Source organism: Pseudorasbora parva, chromosome 22 (genome assembly GCF_024679245.1).
Source record: "Pseudorasbora parva isolate DD20220531a chromosome 22, ASM2467924v1, whole genome shotgun sequence".
NCBI lineage: Eukaryota > Metazoa > Chordata > Actinopteri > Cypriniformes > Gobionidae > Pseudorasbora > Pseudorasbora parva.
This window is the reverse complement of record NC_090193.1, coordinates 21,835,877-21,854,957: the sequence shown is the minus strand read 5'-3', so window position 1 is coordinate 21,854,957 and position 19,081 is coordinate 21,835,877. Positions and strand designations below refer to the sequence as shown.

At 39.5% G+C, this 19,081-nt stretch overlaps 1 protein-coding gene and 1 long non-coding RNA gene across 2 annotated transcripts; one reads left to right on the top strand and one right to left on the bottom strand.

Moving 5' to 3' along the window:
* The first annotated feature begins 790 nt into the window (after positions 1–790).
* On the top strand, positions 791–1,337 carry LOC137058520 (uncharacterized). Its single transcript, XR_010900715.1, has 3 exons — positions 791–987; positions 1,114–1,170; positions 1,273–1,337. It is a non-coding gene; the product is annotated as an uncharacterized lncRNA (long non-coding RNA).
* Positions 1,338–8,068: 6,731 nt separating this feature from the next.
* LOC137058609 (uncharacterized) lies at positions 8,069–13,752 on the bottom strand. The gene is made up of 6 exons (XM_067431929.1): positions 12,898–13,752; positions 12,699–12,803; positions 11,328–12,561; positions 10,105–11,188; positions 9,920–9,992; positions 8,069–9,813 (listed from the first exon to the last, which is right to left on the bottom strand). Exons 3-6 carry the CDS (start codon positions 12,323–12,325, stop codon positions 8,756–8,758), a joined length of 3,213 nt encoding a protein of 1,070 aa, XP_067288030.1. The 5' UTR covers positions 12,326–12,561; positions 12,699–12,803; positions 12,898–13,752; the 3' UTR covers positions 8,069–8,755.
* Between the last annotated feature and the right edge of the window lie 5,329 nt (positions 13,753–19,081).

Here is a 19,081-nt window from a genome sequence, read left to right as displayed (position 1 = left end):
GTTTGTGGTTGGTTACATAAAAAAGAAAAAAAGAAGAAGAAATTGATACTGCTATTCAGAAATGATGCAGTAAATTGATCAAAAATGACAGTAAAGACATTTCAAAGGTTACAAAAGGTTTCTATTTCAAATAAATGTTGTTCTTTGGAACTTTCTAATCATCAAAGAATTTATATATATATATATATATATATATATATATATATATATATATATATATATATATATATATATATATATATATATATATATATATATATATATATATATATATATATATATATATATATATATATATATATATATATATATATATATATATATGTCTCTTAATTTCGGGAAAATTTTGATTTTAGGACGAGGGAACCGGAAACTAATTTTGGCCTACAAAGTGATGCTATACATCTACTGTTTCACTTTTGATTTTAAATTGTAATAATATTTCAGAATATTACTCTTTTGCTGTATTTTTGATCAAATACATGCAGCTTTGGTGAGCATAGGAGACTTAAAAACAAAACAAATAAATCTTACCGACCCCAAACCTTCACAGCAAAATCTCCAGTGTTGAAATCCTGGTGTTAAGGATTCTCAGAGTAAAGTGTTACATTTCTGGTGTTGAATTAACACTGCTAGTGTAAACCACACTCCCTGGCTGGTGAACATATGTAGAGTTAAATCTCAACACCGAGACAGAGTAAAATTACATCCGGGCCATTTCGGTGACACAAGCTGAAACTTTTCTCACAGACGCCATTTTTTTTTTTTTTTTTTTGACTCGCGATGCGGACCACACAAGGAGGGATAACGCTGATATTGCGTGTTTTATGCGGTTTCATCGTATTTACAAATGTATTTTATTACATCATATTGTTTTATACCTATGTGTGCTGTGCCCAGCTAAACAGCTCTCATACAGGCATTTTCGTTGACGTGTGATTCTGAGCAGACCTGAGGCTGTTGCTATTTAACAGGGTAACGCCGTAAGTAAGTGTTTACCTAATTTACAATATGTATTTTATAACATATTGATTTAAAGCGATGTCTGAATGCTCTGCGCGCTTAAACGAGACAACTTTTCTCACATGCTGCATCTTTTGACTCGCGATACAGAGCAGACGACGTGGAGGCTTGCTTGTATAAGGGAAACACCCATAGGAAACACCGAAAGTAAGTGTTTTAGCCTAATTTGCAACATGATTTTTAGGACATATTGTTTTATAACGATATATAACGTGACGCTTTAATAACGCGCCTAAATCTTTCTCTCAGACTAGGCCGAGGCTCGTGATGCGGTGCACAGAGAAAACACTGAATCAGAAAACGCCGAAAAAGTAGTGACCCACACCTATATTAATCTGTATCTTTAATGTATCATTATGTATTTATGTCTTGGAAAACGCATCCAGTAGCTATGCTGCTTGAAAGGCTGCTTAAAGGGGGGGTGAAATGCTGTTTCATGCATACTGATCTTTTTACACTGTTAAAGACATGGAATCCCATACTAAACATGGACAAAGTTTCAAAAGTTAAGGTGGACGTTTGATGGAAGTATTTCTTTGTCAAAAATACTACTTCCGGTTAGTCATAAGTTTCGGCAAGTTTTTTGCGATCATGCGTCCCCTTTGACGTTAATGGGGGCGGAATTTCCTTGTATGGGCCTTACGGACAATTCTACCGGAAGAGCGTGAGAGAGAGAGAGAGGGAGAGAGCAAAAGTAACAGGCTACGCCCATCAAAGCGCTGGCTCGTAGGCTGCGCTGCACAGGTGATGTGCACAATTAACAATGACATCAAAAAAGTGCGTTTTTGGTTGCCAGACCAAGACAGTCCTGCACAGATTCCCCAAAAACCCCGCGGTAAGGCAACAGTGGATGGAATTTGCTTTTCCGGATCAGCAACTGAGTTGCGCGAATGTTTATATCTGTTCGCTGCATTTCGGTGCCGACTGTTTCATAAACAAGGCCCAGCTCGACGCCGGATTTTCCAATCGCCTAATGCTGAATGATGGAGCAGTCCCAACGATAAAGGTCCCAACGTTAGAACCGCGGGCGGTGAGTTAGACTGCTTCAAATGTCTGTGTTTTTGCCTATACCCATCAAGTAGCCCAAACATGATCACGTATAGTTACTATATATATTACTATATATAGAAATTGATCAATGGAGCATGCGATGTGTAGTGCGTGTACATTTGTTTAGCTGGCCATTTTGTGTAACTTTATGTTTGTGTATTGTAAAAGCACTCCAAACAACAATACACAAAGAGGGGGGAAATATGTTGAACTAAATAAGCGCGCTTCTTCATTCAAATGCGCTACTATTCCGTGTCTTTCTATGTAAACACTAACTTAGCGTGCCGTGCAAAACCAGTCCGCTTAATAACGTTACAATTGTCTACACAAACCACGTGTAAACACACACACACACACGTGCACAACTGCACTTCTCACATGTACACCTTCAAAGACAGTTTTTTTCCCGCTGTTAGGGATGACACAGCTTTACGACGCACTCGACTCAACACAATAGCAGCGGCGTGCACACGTCATTATTTAGCTCCGCCCACACGATACGCCCCCACCCGCTCGGCTTTTTTCGGAAAGACTCGGAACAGCGCATCTTTCTTATATAATTATTTAAAAAATAAAGACTTTTCGGAGATATGCAGGATGCAATGCTACTCTATAGGTACTCAAGATTGACATGACACTGACTGAAACTGAGTGTTTTACCCCCCCTTTAAGAGTTTTATACAGACGAGCCATGCACAGTGGCCTCCCTGAAGAAACTAGCATCAGACGGAGTAACGTTAACGCTTTCACCATTCTTTAATTCATTGTTCATTCATCAAACTGTAATCTTATTGCACTACTTAATCTTTGTGTCTGATTTGTATTAGGTAGAAATCCAGATTCAAAGATTGCCTGTCTTGGAAGATAATTGAAGGATAGATATTGACCAATAATATTTATTTACAATAAAGCACAACTATGACCTCTGTGCATACATATTCAAATCACTTATTGACATGTTTTATTCAGGACATGATGGTATTTAGAAAATTATCATAAAAGAATAGAAAAAAATACTATGTAAGTCAATGTGAGCAGATGACAGAGTTCAAAAATTTGGGAGAACTAATGCTTGATAGTTCACCTAAAAATGAAAACTAGACCATGATTTACTAAAGTAATGATTAAAGTCATCTTAGGTGTATATGACTTTATTTCAGACAAATATAATGTTATAACAAAAATGTTCTGGCTCTTCCATTAAGCTTTATAACGGCAGCGAATGTCTGTTTATGCTTTGAAGTCCATAAAAGTGCATCTAAACGTGCCAGGATTTATATATATATATATATATATATATATATATATATATATATATATATAACTGATAGCCTAGAAATCTAGACGCACCCTAGCGGCAGCAAATTTAATTTGCCCGCAAGTGTGGTCTAGCAACTCTCAATTCCTATCTGAAGCTTTCCTCTGAGAAAAGAACAAAGAGCGGCACTGAAGTCATTCTTAAAAAGGGAAGATGTGTTCGGAGTTTAGCCGACCGGATACGGCAAATGTTTAATCAGTCAGCGAGCTCCCCTTCACCGTCGTTGCTCCGGTTGGTGTACCGCTATCCTATCGCGTGCAGAGGGAGTTTGAAAGACAACCGTTTATCCCGCCCCTCGGACTGAGCCCTGTCTATGGTGAGTTTCCAGACCAAACATCTTGATGTGGGTCTGGCTTGTCGGGCTATATAACTGATGGAATTTGTCTGAAAGAAGAATGTCATACACCTAGAATGACTTTAGGCTGAGTAAATCATAATTTTCATTTGTGGGTGAACTATCATTTTATCCTACTTGTTGTTGAAATTATTGAAGTACATGGGTAAGAATTTTAATATAATTAATTCATTATGAATGGGGTCTGTTTAAAACTAATGAAAAATGTATTCTTTAAGACTATTTAAAGTATTTCTTTATCCTCAAACTATCTTTAACTCTTGTTTGCCAGCACACGTACCATATGACTGAAAAACAGAAGAACAACTCCACAATTTCCTTATTTGGAGGACTTATACTTTTAGAATGGGAAACTAATTCTTTCATATTAAATATTTATGCAAAATGTATTTATCATTTTAACTTTTGGTTAATGTTTGGATATGCCTTCATGTTTAAAGGGATAGTTCACCCAAAGATTAAAATGTGATGTTTATCTACTTGTGTTTGTTTCTTCGGTAGGACACAAACAAAGATTTTTAACTCCACCGTTGCTGTGTGTAGGTCATATAATCATGTGAATGGGTAACAATTCAATGAGAGCAAAAAAAAAAACATGCTTAGACAACATGCACAAAGAGCCCTGTGGCTTATGACGACACATTGATATCTTGAGACACAAAACGATCTTCAACAAGAAGTCCAGAGCTGGAGGAGGGCATTTTCCACAATAACAACCACATATCCCAGAAACTCTACTGCCATCCTACGGATATAAGAAAAACTGCATGTCAAATTTTCTTATCGATTTTGTAATTTATAATGACGCTAATACTGCTAAAAATGTTGAAAGAACAATTTAGAAATTTTTGTGCATAAAAACACTTAAAATAAAAATCAAAAAGCTAAATTCTCTCTTTTGCATGTCCTCCAGAGCTCTTTATTTCTAACCTTGAATCATTTTGAACTGATTAGTCTCTCTCTGCTGATTTCAAGAAAGATTGGACAGAAGAACTGTATTAATAAGTTCTCTTATATCAGAAATTCTTCCTATTGTGCCATATAACAATGAGACCTAAAAAGTAATCCTACTTTTAACATTTTCCTATGTTTAAGATAATAATAATAATAATATTAATAATAATTTACATTTACATTTAATCATTTAGCAGACGCTTTTATCCAAAGCGACTTACAAAAAAGGGGAGAGCAATAGAAGCAACGAAACAAACAAGGCCAACAACCTGTAAGAGCTGTAAGAAGTCTCATTTAATTAGCACAGTACACAGGTTTTTTTTTTTTTTTTTTTGACAAACAAACAAAAATTAATGGATAGTTAAGTGCTATTCTTTATTGGTCAGGTGCAATTGGAAGAGATGTGTCTTAAGATGTTTTTTAAAAATGGCTACAGACTTTGGCAGCACAAATTGAGATCGGCAGGTCATTTCACCAGGTGGGACCGGTCCAGGAAAATGTCTGTGAGAGCGATTTCATCCCTCTTTGGGATGGAACCACGAGGCGTCGCTCACTCACAGAACGCAAGCTTCTGGAGGGTGTGTAAGTCTGAACAAGCGAGTTTAGGTATATTGGTGCAGAGCCAGTGGTTGTTTTGTAGGCGAGAACTAGTGCCTTGAATTTGATGCGAGCAGTCATTGGCAACCAGTGCAGTTTGATGAAGAGAGGCGTAACATGCTCTCTCTTCGGCTCATTAAAGACCACTCTCGCCACTGCATTATGGATCAGCTGCAAGGGTTTGATAGTGCATGCTGGAAGCCCAGCCAGAAGAGCATTACAATAGTCCAGTCTGGAGAGAACAAGAGCTTGAACCAGGAGTTGTGCAGCCTGTTCTGATAACGATGTTTCTTTTGATATTTAACGATAATGGCGCTCTGCATGCTCTCGGTTACGTTTTTCTTTAAGTATGGGCAAATCAAGTAACTTAACACAGTTGAAAATGTCCCTCTGTTTGTGGTAACGCCTATTACTAACCTTCAGAGACAGGGTATGTCTCATTCAGTTCCCTAGCTCGTGTACACAAATTCGGGCACTGGTAAAGACAGTTAAGACGCTGCGATTAAGACAACCGACTCCCTGATCAGTGCCCACTGACTACTGAACTAAGGAGCTGATTGAGATCATAGCAGACTGTAAAAAAAAAAAAAAGATTGAGACGCACCTTTGAGTAGCGGCACGCGCGACCAAGTATAGGTCAAGGAGAATGGGCAGTGATGGTGATCCGGAATCAGCTGTCATTAGAATCAGAGCTGTCATTAGAAAGCAGAGCTGTTTCGGTGCTGTGGGCCGAGCGAAAGCCTGTTTGGAATATCTCAAATAAGTTGTTGTTTTTTAGATGTTTGTGGAGCTGAGAGGCGCCTTCCTTCTCTAGAACCTTTGACATGACGGTGAGGTTGGAGATCGGCCTATAATTAGCAAGGACCTCCGGGTCTAAGGTTGGTTTCTTAAGTATAGGATGGATGACAGCAGCTTTAAGGGCAAGAGGGACATGACCAGTTTTGAGAGAGAGATTAACAAACTGGGTGATGATTGGGCTGACAATGGGAATGAACGACATGAGCACAACAGTCGGGATGGGATCCAAGGTACAGGTGGATGATTCCCCCAGACTGAAAAGCGCCAGACTGAACTCGCGTTGTGAATGTATGCTGCGAGTGTAGTCGCAATTACCTCAGCTCTCATCACTCGTGCAGTTAGTGCTCAGTGCTGTGATACTCGCGCGGTGACTCACTCATTATATTGATCAGACACGTTCAGTTTTTAATTGTAGTGTCTTCTCTAACTCAGTCACTGTAATCAAGTTGGTGGCGTTGGGAATGGCACAGGGCAGCGAAGCATTCTGGGAATTGTAGTCTTTCATCCCCATGGGACAAAAATACATTTTCTGTCTTTTCTCAGTCTAGAAGACACCAAATTCAAAAATAATTTCACATTTCTACTACATTGATGACCCAGTTTAAATACAGATTCATCTTCCCAGCGCTGAAGTACCCCTTTAAATTAACCCCATACATACAATATCCTCCCCGCCTGCAGTGGCCCCAGAAACCCGCCAGGGTGGTGCCCATGCCTGTTACAGGTGTTTCCGTAGTGTAGTGGTTATCACGTTCGCCTAACACGCGACGGCCAGTCGCGCGTAGGTGTAGAGCGCTGCTAGCCAATAGAAAGCGAGGAAAATCCAGAGAGGCGGGACAAAAATAGTGCATAAAATTGGAGGTTCGAATCCCGCCTCGACCACAAATAACATTACATGTATTTAAAGTTACTGTTCATATAGATTCGCGTAGCGTATGATAAACATACATAATCAAGTATTGAACAGTTATTATTCTTGTGTAAGGTCTGCATAAGTTTTAGTTACTAACATCTATAATAGTTCAGGTGTTGTCGTTAATATTTTAATAATTAAAATATGATTAATTAAAATGAAGACACCCTACAAAATATTTCACACACTTCACACAATAAATATATTTTGTGTGAAGTGTGAACAAAATTTATACTATAGTATATATAGTATATACATTTTATACATTATTTAAAAATTGCTAAAGAATGCACAACTGATATGTAGTTTAAATTAAATTTACTAAGTGCATTACTATAATTGTTTCTATAGTGTAATATTAACAATTATAGTAACATTATTTATAGTCTAATTGTTTTTAAGATAGATACAAAAATAAGAAGCTATAACAGATGTCTTTGTGTACGATGTGTATCATTATTTGAAAATATAAAACTATTTAAAATGATTAATATACAAATATGGAGTTGTGTTATAGTAGTATATTTTTTTATTATGTGATTGTTTTTACATTTCTTTTTAATGTCCCTAAAATATCGTAAATCATATTAAACTAAGATTTACAAATATAAGTCATTTCCTAAGAGTTTTCTCTAAGGTGTCCAAAATTACATAGCCATTGGTAATTAATGTTTCACATATTTAAATATTTATATTTAAAATGAAAACACCACACAACATTCTTTTTATATATATTTAGTTTATTATATATTAATACTAGGATAATAGAGGATAAATATATATCACAGCATATTAAACAGACATTGTCAACATTTAGAACGAGTAAAATGAATTGCTAAAAGAGAACGTGAATTGAACATTTTTTTCTATAATAAAAATATAATAATAAACATGTTATAGCAAGTACTGAAAATATTGCAAATATCAGAATGTTTAAAACACAAGCAAGATCAAACAAATATTTACAAATGTATCTTTTTACACAAGATAAATAAGTTTAACATTCAAAAGAACAAAGCAAAATGTATGCATTCTACCACAACATTATGTAAATATTAATTGCACTATGTAGATAATGTGGGAAAAAAGACAATTGTATTGAATAAAAAAATAAATTAACACTGGGAATATCTTAACGTAACCAAAATAAATAATCAGTCTATGAAATCAAGTTACAGTTTAAACTGAACAAAGGTCTATGGAAGAATAAAAAAGAAACCACTTAGGCTACTTTTCAGTTGAACACAGATGATCCTACTGCCCATGTGCGTGTATACAGTACAGTTATAAATATGATTGTACCAAAAGTAATAAACTAATAAAATTTAAGAACAGTATAACAACATGCTTAATAAATATTATATGCAAACATTTCTTACAGGTGAGATACAAAGTATTTACAATTTCAAAAGATTAAAAGTAGTGCTTTCAATCATCTAAATAATCTGAGTTTTGAAAATGTTTTGAAACAATTGTAAACACATTTTCATTGATAAATAAACAAAAATGGCAAATGAATCAGTAAAAGTTAAGCAGAATTTTTTACATTTTACAATCCTTCAATCCTGGACCAACATGGCATTCTAAAATAAAAGAAAGAAGAAACCCCAGAAAGACAATAAGGCAAGAACAAACCAGTGGTTTCAGCATGTAACAGACATCCATAACAAACAAGATACACAGTTATATTTTTATAATACAACAATTACAATATGTACATATTCAAAGCCAGGAAACATGAGGGCAGTCACTTTCCCTTTTCTGCTGCCCATCTCTTCCTTTCAGCCTCATAAAAAGAAGACTGACAGAACTCTCCCCAAGTCATCTCGTGAGGCATCCCTTCTGTCCGATATAGGGAAAACACTTTGGCAGGACAATAGACATATTTCCCTGCCACACCAGGGAACCCAGTATGTGTGTGTGGACTCTCTGGACCTTGTTTGAGTGGCTTGTGACAGAACCTACAGAGGCGACCAGTGGGGTGCTGCTCCAAGGCCTTTCTCTTTCCCCGCTCCTCCATTACCTGTCTTGCCTCTGCAGAACGCTGCTTTACGGCCTCTAGCTCTCGGTTAAAAAAAGGCAATTCAGCAAAGTCAGCAAATGGCATTCGAGGATTGGTGAGGCCTTCCGCTGCATACAGCTGGTATACCTTTGTCGAGCAGTAAAAGTACTTCACGGTCCCAGACTGATAGAAGAAATGAATGGAGGAGCCATCACCAAGGTAACGTGACTTTGGCTGCCCACAAGCAAGACAGTTCCGTGTCCTCTTTGTGGCAGGCTGCTGTTGCAGTTGCTTTTGCTGCTGCTTCTCCACAAGCTCTTTCACCATTTCTTCAATCTCACCCTTAGTTAGCGGGGACTCCTGGGGCTTATTACTGGGTGGGTTCACTGGGGCAGGTTGGAGGGTTAACACTGGAACACTTACAGTTTCACTGCCTTCTGTAAGGTGATGCCACAGCTGCTGGGTTTCCAGGAGTTTCTCTGGACTGGTGTTCAGGGATGAACTTGTGTTTGTCATCTTGGCCAGGTGTTTCACATAACGGGAGATATGCTGTTTTGTGGTGGGGTGTAAAAGGCTATTGGGATCCCTGGAGGCAGCCTGCACAAGGGCAGCATACTCTGCATCCACCTGGATGAGGAGGTCTTTCTGCCCGTGGTACTTTACCAGAAGGCCATCAATGCAATCCCTCATGGGCTGTGTCCACCGAACATGGTCCAGGACAAAAAGTAGACCGCCTGCCTTGATGGAACCTGTGCGAGCAGCACGTGGAGAGGGAGTAAAGGGCAGTGGTGGTGTTATCTCATCTAAAGGAGAGTGGAAAATAAATCATTTTTACGTTTATCTCTCAAATAGCCGTAGTATTCATATAAATAAGGAATAATAAAGGGATGAGGATGGGAGTTAAATTACCTTTTACATTGGTGGGCTGTCCAGGCTGGATCATTGTTTTTGAGCCAAGAGGAGCCACACCAAAGATGTCATCCTGGAGCATAGGGTAATTAATTTTGGATAAAATCAGTGATTACATAGTTACATTTTGTGTTTTAGTGAGTGAGATTGACAGTGAAATTCCTATATACAACAGTCAAGTTTACCTGAGCAAAGTGTTCCTCCCTGACCTCCTCGGGTGGGTCATCAGGTGGGAAACTCTCACTGAGTGCAGACAGCTCTGAGGACTGACGCTCTCCCTCCCCTGCAACATGTACCTTTTGGGACTTGTGCTTGTCCCAGTCCAGGGGTACAGGACGACAACCAGGCTCCAGATACTGCAGTCCAAACCTTTCTCTGGTGTCTGTCTGTGAGACAAGTAAAGCAGGGTACTTGGCTTGACCCGTCACCACGTCTGAAAGCTTGTTTAGTTCCATGATCAGCACTGGATCAAAAACTGCAGGCAGCTTCACTTCAGGCTGCTTCAGGTCCACAAGGCGCTGGAAATTCCAACGAGCCACTCCAATCATGCCCTGCGCCTGGAAAAGTTCTGTGGATACCTGAGTGCCGGTGACCCATCTTGCCTGATGGAAATGGAACCCCTCCTGCTGAGAGGTGCCTCTCACAGGGATCCAAACCGGTACAGCTGCTGCCTCTCCCTTCACATGGTTCAGCTGGACCGTTCCACCATGCCTATAGAGGATCCCCTCCGCAACCTCTGGGTCACTCAGGCAGCCTCTGAGGATGTGGACTCTCTGAATCCTCCACACCTTCAACATTGATGGTTTGAACAGTGGCACACCATCAGGATCACATTCTAAAAAAAATCTTTGCAGAACGCTCTCCACTCTCTCCAGCAGCTCTGTGGGGTGTGGGACCCTGGTGCGGCAGTGCTCCCTGATGTGCTGCTTTGTTGGATTTGCAGGCACTATCCCACAGAAGACATACGCCTGCTTCAGTCTCTGTAGGTCCGTCTGGTCCACAACACTGAAAGCTGCTGACAGAAACTTACAGAAAGCACTGTGCAGTGGATGGTGCTCTGACACACACTCTCTGGAGAATCGCCGCATGCAGTGGAACAAGTCCAGCTTGATGTTGATGTCGCTGTTGTATTCTGCGCGGGAGGAACAGGTGTTGATTATATGCCCAGAGGTTGCCACAGTCACTATAGCCTCAGTGGTCGACCAAGAATCCCAAAGGAGGTGCTCCTGTGGCTCAGGGTTTGGGATCCTGAAGGCAGCACAGCAATCTCTGTTTTAAACACAAAGAGAAGTATATTTAAAATATTAAACATTAAAATACATATGATACATGTATTTGTTATACTATATTGTGTTTATGTTACACATATAATATAGGTGGGAAGTAAAATGTGATGGCTGGTTCTTACCTGTCAACCCACTGGTAGTTGGCTTTTGGCAGTCCAGCAAAAATGTAGCGACGAGACAGCCCCTCATACATTGGCTGCAGGGATTTGTCACTTTCAGACTGCAGCATCACCCAGGACAAGATCATCCAGTTTTCATTCATGACGGCATAGGATGACATAGTACCTGATGCAAGCACAACCTTCCGGGCCAGCTTGCGGGTATGGTCAGCCCTTAATACTTGTCCAAACGTGCCTTGGAGGAGCAGATTGAGTGTGCTCTCTTGCCTATGGTACTCCTGAATGAGGCAGTCAACCAAGTAGTGGGGTGAGACTGTTACTCCGCACCAGCCGACCACATCACTATACCCACCAAATGGAGCAGGAGTGTTTGTTGCTCTTAGTGCTCCTGTGATGGTCTGCTGACCATAAAGTCCACTGTCTCCATCCAGCACATTTTTAACAGTGGACAGGTAAGCCAGGTGTGCACGCTCATACCTGAGGTGGAGAGCCTCATTCAACTGATTAGCCATATCGTTGGGAGACTTTGCTGTGCGCCGCAACTCATCCATCACAGTCTTACATATGGCCTTCTTGTGGGTTAGAAAAGCTGGCAAAATGTTGCAGAAACGACTTGGCAGCATGTCCATCCATTGGGGTTTGTCTGCAAACCAGTACTTTTTACAAACTTTACAGCTGAGCCGAGAGGCAAGTATGTAGTATTGGCTGTTCGTACCAATAATGACACGGGGTCGTCCAACACCTGACGAGACAACGTGGGGATTCGGACAGCCGTACAGGCATGGCAGAGTGTAGTTGTTGCGGACTCTTTCCATAATGCTGTGCTCTGGTTTCCAAATGAAGAATGGATGAAGTTGAAAGTATTTTGGTGATGGGAGCTCATAGATAGCATCAATAAGCTCAGGCTGAGGTGGGTAACGCCACAAGGAGATCATGTTCATTGGATGTCTCACCGGTCTAGATCCTGGCCACAGTCCCAAGTCTTCCATTTCAGTTTTCATCCAGATTCTCTGCTGGTGAGAGCAGTGCCATCGGCTCACATCCTGGTCATAGCTTGGCAATGGTGGAACAGCATGCTTCTCCTCCAACTTAGTAGGGTACCCAGCAGAGGCTGCAGGCAGTGCTGTGGGAGGAGTAGAGGCACCAGGGAGTCCAGAGAAAGCCTCGCCAACAGCTGAAGGGGAACGTGAGGGAGGAGTAGAGGCTGTAGACTGTGCAGAGGTAACTGGGAGGAGGGCTACAGGACGACAAGGATGACATTAGTCATAGATGAGCATTACATTTGTTAAATATGTAAAATCTGTTTTAAATTTGATAAAATTATGTTACAAGTAAAAGTTATACAAGTAAAATTATGTTACATTAAGTCCTTACATTGACAGAACACGGTTTCTTGCCCTGGTCTCAAAGGTACTGTGGTCTTGATTGTAGATAACCCCAGTTTAAGCAACTCTGAAGGTACTGGCAAAGGAACCCTCACTGGAGTGAAGGGAATTGGGGAAAAAACATAACTCTGATCAGAAACAGGCATATCCTTACAGCAGTCGACATGTGTACACGTCCATGTACCAACCTGGCCGTGGAGAGGCAGTTGCACTATATTCTTTAGTCCGGTCTGGTTTTGTTGGTGTTGCTGGTGGTTTACGCCTCCCTAACACAGAAAAATGTAATTTAATTCTAATACCCTGTAGTTCTGTCCCTTAGTAAATGTGTTAATAAGTAGTAATGCAAATACATGCAAACCCATAGAACACTTGACTTCAGTACTATTTTTAGGGGAGAGCGGGGCACAACCTAACGCTTTTTGACTGTCTCAGTTTGTGTAAATCCACTTGGGGTTCAGAGTATTAACTGAGATGAAAAATGAATTTAATTAAGACATTTACTTTTGCTATAGTTAAATAAATGTTCAGTGAAATCTTCCAAAGATTTTTTTTTAATTTTGGTGCTTTTCTCTAAATAATGTTGATATGGCAACTAGTAAATACACTAAGTTTCGTCATCCTGGCATGTGTGGAAAGTGTTAAAACGTATGTGTTACAACTAACCCAGCGTTAGGTTGTGCCCTGCGCTCTACTAATATTAGGGGTGTGGTATGTTAGTGGGTCTACATTGCATGAGTAGTCTACAACTTCATGTATCAAATGGGATGCGCCATTCTAGTCCAAATTAAAAATATATTTGTACTTTTGCTGTACTTCTGCATTTTGGACATGTGTTTCTTTTACTCTGTAGAACATGTACATACCAAACCTTTAAGTATAGCATGCAAAACAAGAACTCTGTACTTACCCTCAACGATGAGATACAAATGCCTTCAATGTTAGTAGAACAATTGAACACAAGAATTAGAACAGGCCTGAACGTGGCCTAACCAACAAACAGCAAAAAATAAATGTAGAATAGATAATCCTGATTCATGTCAGAATTATCCTTAGTATGCAGCAGGAATAAGACCTTTGACCACTGGGACTCCAACAATGTCTGAACCTAAAAGCACAGTGAAGATAATTTAACTTTCAAGCATTAATAACATAAACAGACAAAATTACATATGTACACCTTTACTGTTAGTTTTTTAAGGCTTGTTTTGTCAAAACACTATACACACCTCACACAATCAACACACACAAGTAGCAGAACACCTCAGTTCTTTTGCAAAATGAAACAATAATTTAACGAAACCCAATTTTGACACTGTATGGTTCATACATTCTGATTCTGTTTGATTCATTTACACACTGCTGTTCTCAATCTTAAGCACTTGTAAAATTTACTTTTCTAATGATATAATCTGGGTTTGATATTTTTCAGAGATATTGTTTGAGTAAAGTATATGAATATATTGACCAAACAGTACACACAAGACCAGTACTGTCTATTGATGAAACAATTTATCTCTACCCCTCTCATACCCCTCTCTACCCTTTCATACCCCTCTCATACCCCTCTCTACCCCTTTCATACCCCTCTCATACCCCTCTCTACCCCTTTCATACCCCTCTCATACCCCTCTCTACCCCTCTCATACCCCTCTCTACCCCTTTCATACCCCTCTCATACCCCTCTCTACCCCTTTCATACCCCTCTCTACCCCTCTCATACCCCTCTCTACCCCTCTCATACCCCTCTCATACCCCTCTCTACCCCTCTCATACCCCTCTCTACCCCTCTCATACCCCTCTCATACCCCTCTCTACCCCTCTCATACCCCTCTCTACCCCTTTCATACCCCTCTCTACCCCTCTCATACCCCTCTCTACCCCTCTCATACCCCTCTCTACCCCTCTCATACCCCTCTCTACCCCTTTCATACCCCTCTCTACCCCTCTCATACCCCTCTCTACCCCTTTCATACCCCTCTCTACCCCTTTCATACCCCTCATACCCCTCTCTACCCCTTTCATACCCCTCTCTACCCCTCTCATACCCCTTTCATACCCCTCTCTACCCCTCTCTACCCCTTTCATACCCCTCTCATACCCCTCTCTACCCCTCTCATACCCCTCTCTACCCCTCTCATACCCCTCTCTACCCCTTTCATACCCCTCTCTACCCCTCTCATACCCCTCTCATACCCCTCTCTACCCCTCTCATACCCCTCTCTACCCCTTTCATACCCCTCTCTACCCCTCTCATACCCCTCTCTACCCCTTTCATACCCCTCTCTACCCCTTTCATACCCCTCTCATACCCCTCTCTACCCCTTTCATACCCCTCTCATACCCCTCTCTACCACTCTCATACCCCTCTCTACCCCTCTCATATTGTAAACTGGAATGCACAGCACAGAAACAATGTAACATCCCAAACATTTACCATCTTGAATAATGCTGGATAAAAATGCAATTATGTTTCATGGGAAAAAATCCAGTTTGATAGAGGGCTGAAGTGTGTGTGTGTGTGTGTGTGTGTGTGTGTGTGTGTGTGTGTGTGTGTGTGTGTGTGTGTGTGTGTGTGTGTGTGTGTGTGTGTGTGTGTGTGTGTGTGTGTGTAAGCATATATGTGGTTCTCACTCAGTTGACCTGGAAGTTTCGATGAATATGTGGGTAGCATCATCCTTCCGGATTCTTCACCTTCCTCCATGTCTATTAAAAAAGAACAAATCAAAGATTATTCAGTGAAAAGTGACTGAGCATTAAGCTATTTTACACCAATACCCTGAGTTTACATTCAAACGGGTGTACATTTAAAAAAAAAAATACATTTAGAAAAAAATTGATAAAGCAACCATTATAAATACCATGTGTGTGTGTGCGCGCTTGTTTGTGTGATTTATGGGGACACAAATTTGTATAATGACATGGGTATTACATTGGTATAAAAACATAAAAGTGGTTTATGAGGACATTTCATATGTGCGCGTAAATCAAATAGCTTTAAAAACATACTAAACAATGTTTTATTAAAAATGTAAAAATGCAGAATGTGTTTGTGTGTGTGAGTGATTTTCTTACTCAATTGGCCTTGGATTTTGGATGGGGATATAGAAAGCATCATTCTCTCCAATTCTTCATCATCCTCCATTTCTGTGAAACAAAGCAAAAAAGCAAAAAAGCAAATCATATGTCATCCCACATTTACATATTTCAGTTTTGACCTAATATATACTCAACTGTACTGTAACAAACCTGGAGGATGAGAGGCAGATGCTGCAAGTTCCACTGAAACACTCTGAAGCTTGGTCTTTTTCTGAGTGAGGTACTGCTGCAGCCGATACATTTTGCTGCCTGGAACACACCGTTTCTGGAGGATGAATGCAGCATATCCATCTGCTCTGCTCTCCCAAACCTCCCTCCAAGTCCTGTCTGCATTAACCCCAAAGCCAACCACGTTATCATCTTCATTCCTCACAGGTGGTGCCACTGATCTTCCAGCTAAATACTTTTTGAGGTCCTCGATTTCCTGGAAGCTTCTACTGAACTCAAGGAATGAAAGTAGGCTCTCCTTCTTGGGACCCTCCGGTTTAAACTGTCCGGCTCTCTCCTCCTCCTCAACCGTCTTAGTCAGGAATAGTGTATAGCCTACATCATTCTCTAGCAGCCACCGGAATGACTTGCCTTTGTACTTTCCAAACTGAAGCACAAACTCTCCCATCACCTCCTGTCTGTCTGACACATCTCCTCCTCTCATGAAGACAACAGAGCGGGCATTCTCCTTGACCTTGTCTTCCCTTTGAGGGGCTGATTTGTCCTGGAGATTGGGGTTGTCTTTGATCCTCTTGGCTTCATCTGAGGGATCTTGTCTCAGATATCCAGTTGGTCCTTTCCTGAAGCACACTTTGATCTTGCCTGGGAAGATCACTTTCGACTTCATCTTGCTGTGCTGTACACAAAGAGCTGATTAGTGTTTATTCGTCTGTTGCATTAACACACCGTATTAATTAATACACTTCTATTCTGAATACATTATTAAGAATTATTTCTTAATAAATAAAACAACATTTAAATGTACCAGTTTATTCTAAAAACAAATTAATAAATGAAAATAAATCTATTTATTTTGTAAAATTCTTTGTGTTTAGTTATTTCTTAATAAAATGTTATTCATTTATTATACCATTAAATTGCACACACATATTTTTGTAATTAAAATGCAATATATGTGTGAGTTATATTTATTACATTCAAATTTTTAAAAATACAATACCCGTCAAGTTAGAAAATAGTAAGATTATTTGAAAATACATTTTTACAGTAGTCTCTTCTGTTCACCAAGGATAAAATAGAACATACAATACAAAAATACAAAACATTTACAATTTAAAATAACTTTTTCTATTTTAATATATTTTAAAAGGCAATTTATTACTGTGATGCAAAGCTGAATCTATCATCGTCACATGATCCTTCACAAATCCTTCTGATATGTATTATTATCAGTGTTGAAAACAGTTGTGTAAAAAATAAATCTGATTATTTAATCAATAGAATTTTTAAAAGAACAGCTTTTATTGAAATATAAAGCTTTTGAAACATTATAAATGCTGTCACTTGATCAGCATCCTTGCTGAATAAACGTATTAATGTATTTAAGTTCTTACAAAAGCTTTATTTCAGATAAATACTGTTCTTTTGAACTTTCTATTCATAAAAGAATCCTAAAATGTTTCTTGATTAAATCATCTGAGAATGATTAGTGAAGGATCATGTGACACTGACTGGAGTAATCATGATAAATTCAGCTTTGATCGCAGGAATAAATACAAAATGTATATATATTAAAATATAAAAGTCATTTTATATTTCAAAAATGTTTTTTTTTTTTTGTGGTATTTTCATAACATAAATGATGTGTAGAAGAGACTTCTTTAAACACATAAAACATTTTACATTCTCAAACTTTTGGCTGGTAAAATAACAGTGTAACTTATATGTTAACCGTGCAGTATGAGGTGACGTTAGCACTAGTTACTACGTTAGATCATAACGTTACCGCACTGTAAATTAAAATACTTTTATATACATAAAATCAATGAAAAAACAATCCCATTTGCAAACAAAGATACTCTAATACAATAACAGGTGTATGTTCGTCGAGGAGTTTAGTTTACTATTTTCTAACGGGACAAACCATTCAACACAATTAACATAGGCTAACGTTACAGTTAACGTTAAACATAATACGATAATATACATGCAAATTAATGGCAGAAATATATAAGCAATAAAGTACATGTAGTCACCTGAGGTAAAATCTGTCTGAATGTAGCTTAGGCAGTATTTGGTGGACAAAACAAGTTTGCTGACGGTAAATAAATATCTCTCCGATCGTAAAACGGGTCTCCCCTCCTCCACTGCGAATGATTGACAGATGACAAGATGACACTGCGCTTCTTTTAAATTCCGCGCCACGGAAACGGCGAAACAGCGCCATGAAATCTACCTGCGGTCAAATATATATTGCATCCGTAGTGTTAAGCACTACCATAGAGAATGAATGGGAAAAGTTAAGGGAAGTTAAGCTTAACCATTTTCGGCTCCCGCGCGAAAGGTCCTCGGTTCGAAACCGAGCAGAAACAGCGACCAACTTTTGACAGAAAGTATGAATTGTTTGCAACGCCAAGAGTATCTATCTCCCTTTTACATTATACGTTTTTTAAAATTCGTGATTCGCAAGACTTCCTTATGCTACCTCAAGACAGGTTTCCATAGTGTAGTGGTTATCACGTTCGCCTCACACGCGAAAGGTCCCCAGTTCGAAACTGGGTGGAAACATCTTGAGTAATTTTTACTATATGTGCTGAAATGGCTCTCAGGTTAGTGGATTTCCATGCTACAAAGGCTGTAATTTCAAGCTATTTGGAGGCAATCATACAAAGGACCTCAAGTCAGACTGCCATGATGAATTAGCTCTGTCCTGTTGTTTGTGGAATCTACACAGACTGACACTCTGCTTGTGCATTGTGCATCTCTGCTTGTGCATATTATTGGATGAACCTGTCTTGGAAAAAGACCACTCAACCCAAAGTGAAGTTTCTGTAGTGTAGTGGTTATCACGTTCGCCTAACACGCGAAAGGTCCTCGGTTCGAAACCGAGCAGAAACAGCGACCAACTTTTGACAGAAAGTATGAATTGTTTGCAACGCCAAGAGTATCTATCTACCTTTTACGTTATACACATTTTAATTTGTGAGTCTGAAGATTTTCTTCTGCTTCCTGAAGACAGGTTTCCATAGTGTAGTGGTTATCACGTTCGCCTCACACGCGAAAGGTCCCCAGTTCGAAACTGGGTGGAAACAACTTGAGCAATTTTTA

What these genes read in the sequence shown, in the direction of transcription:
- LOC137058609 (XM_067431929.1), bottom strand. Translation starts at nt 12,325, where the DNA reads ATGAAAACTGAAATGGAAGACTTGGGACTGTGGCCAGGATCTAGACCG. An exon ending in AACTACCAGTGGGTTGACAG is followed by an intron (nt 11,189 to 11,327) that starts GTAAGAACCAGC and finishes TGTTTAAAACAG; the next exon opens with AGATTGCTGTGCTGCCTTCA. An exon ending in GGGAGGAACACTTTGCTCAG is followed by an intron (nt 9,993 to 10,104) that starts GTAAACTTGACT and finishes CCTATGCTCCAG; the next exon opens with GATGACATCTTTGGTGTGGC.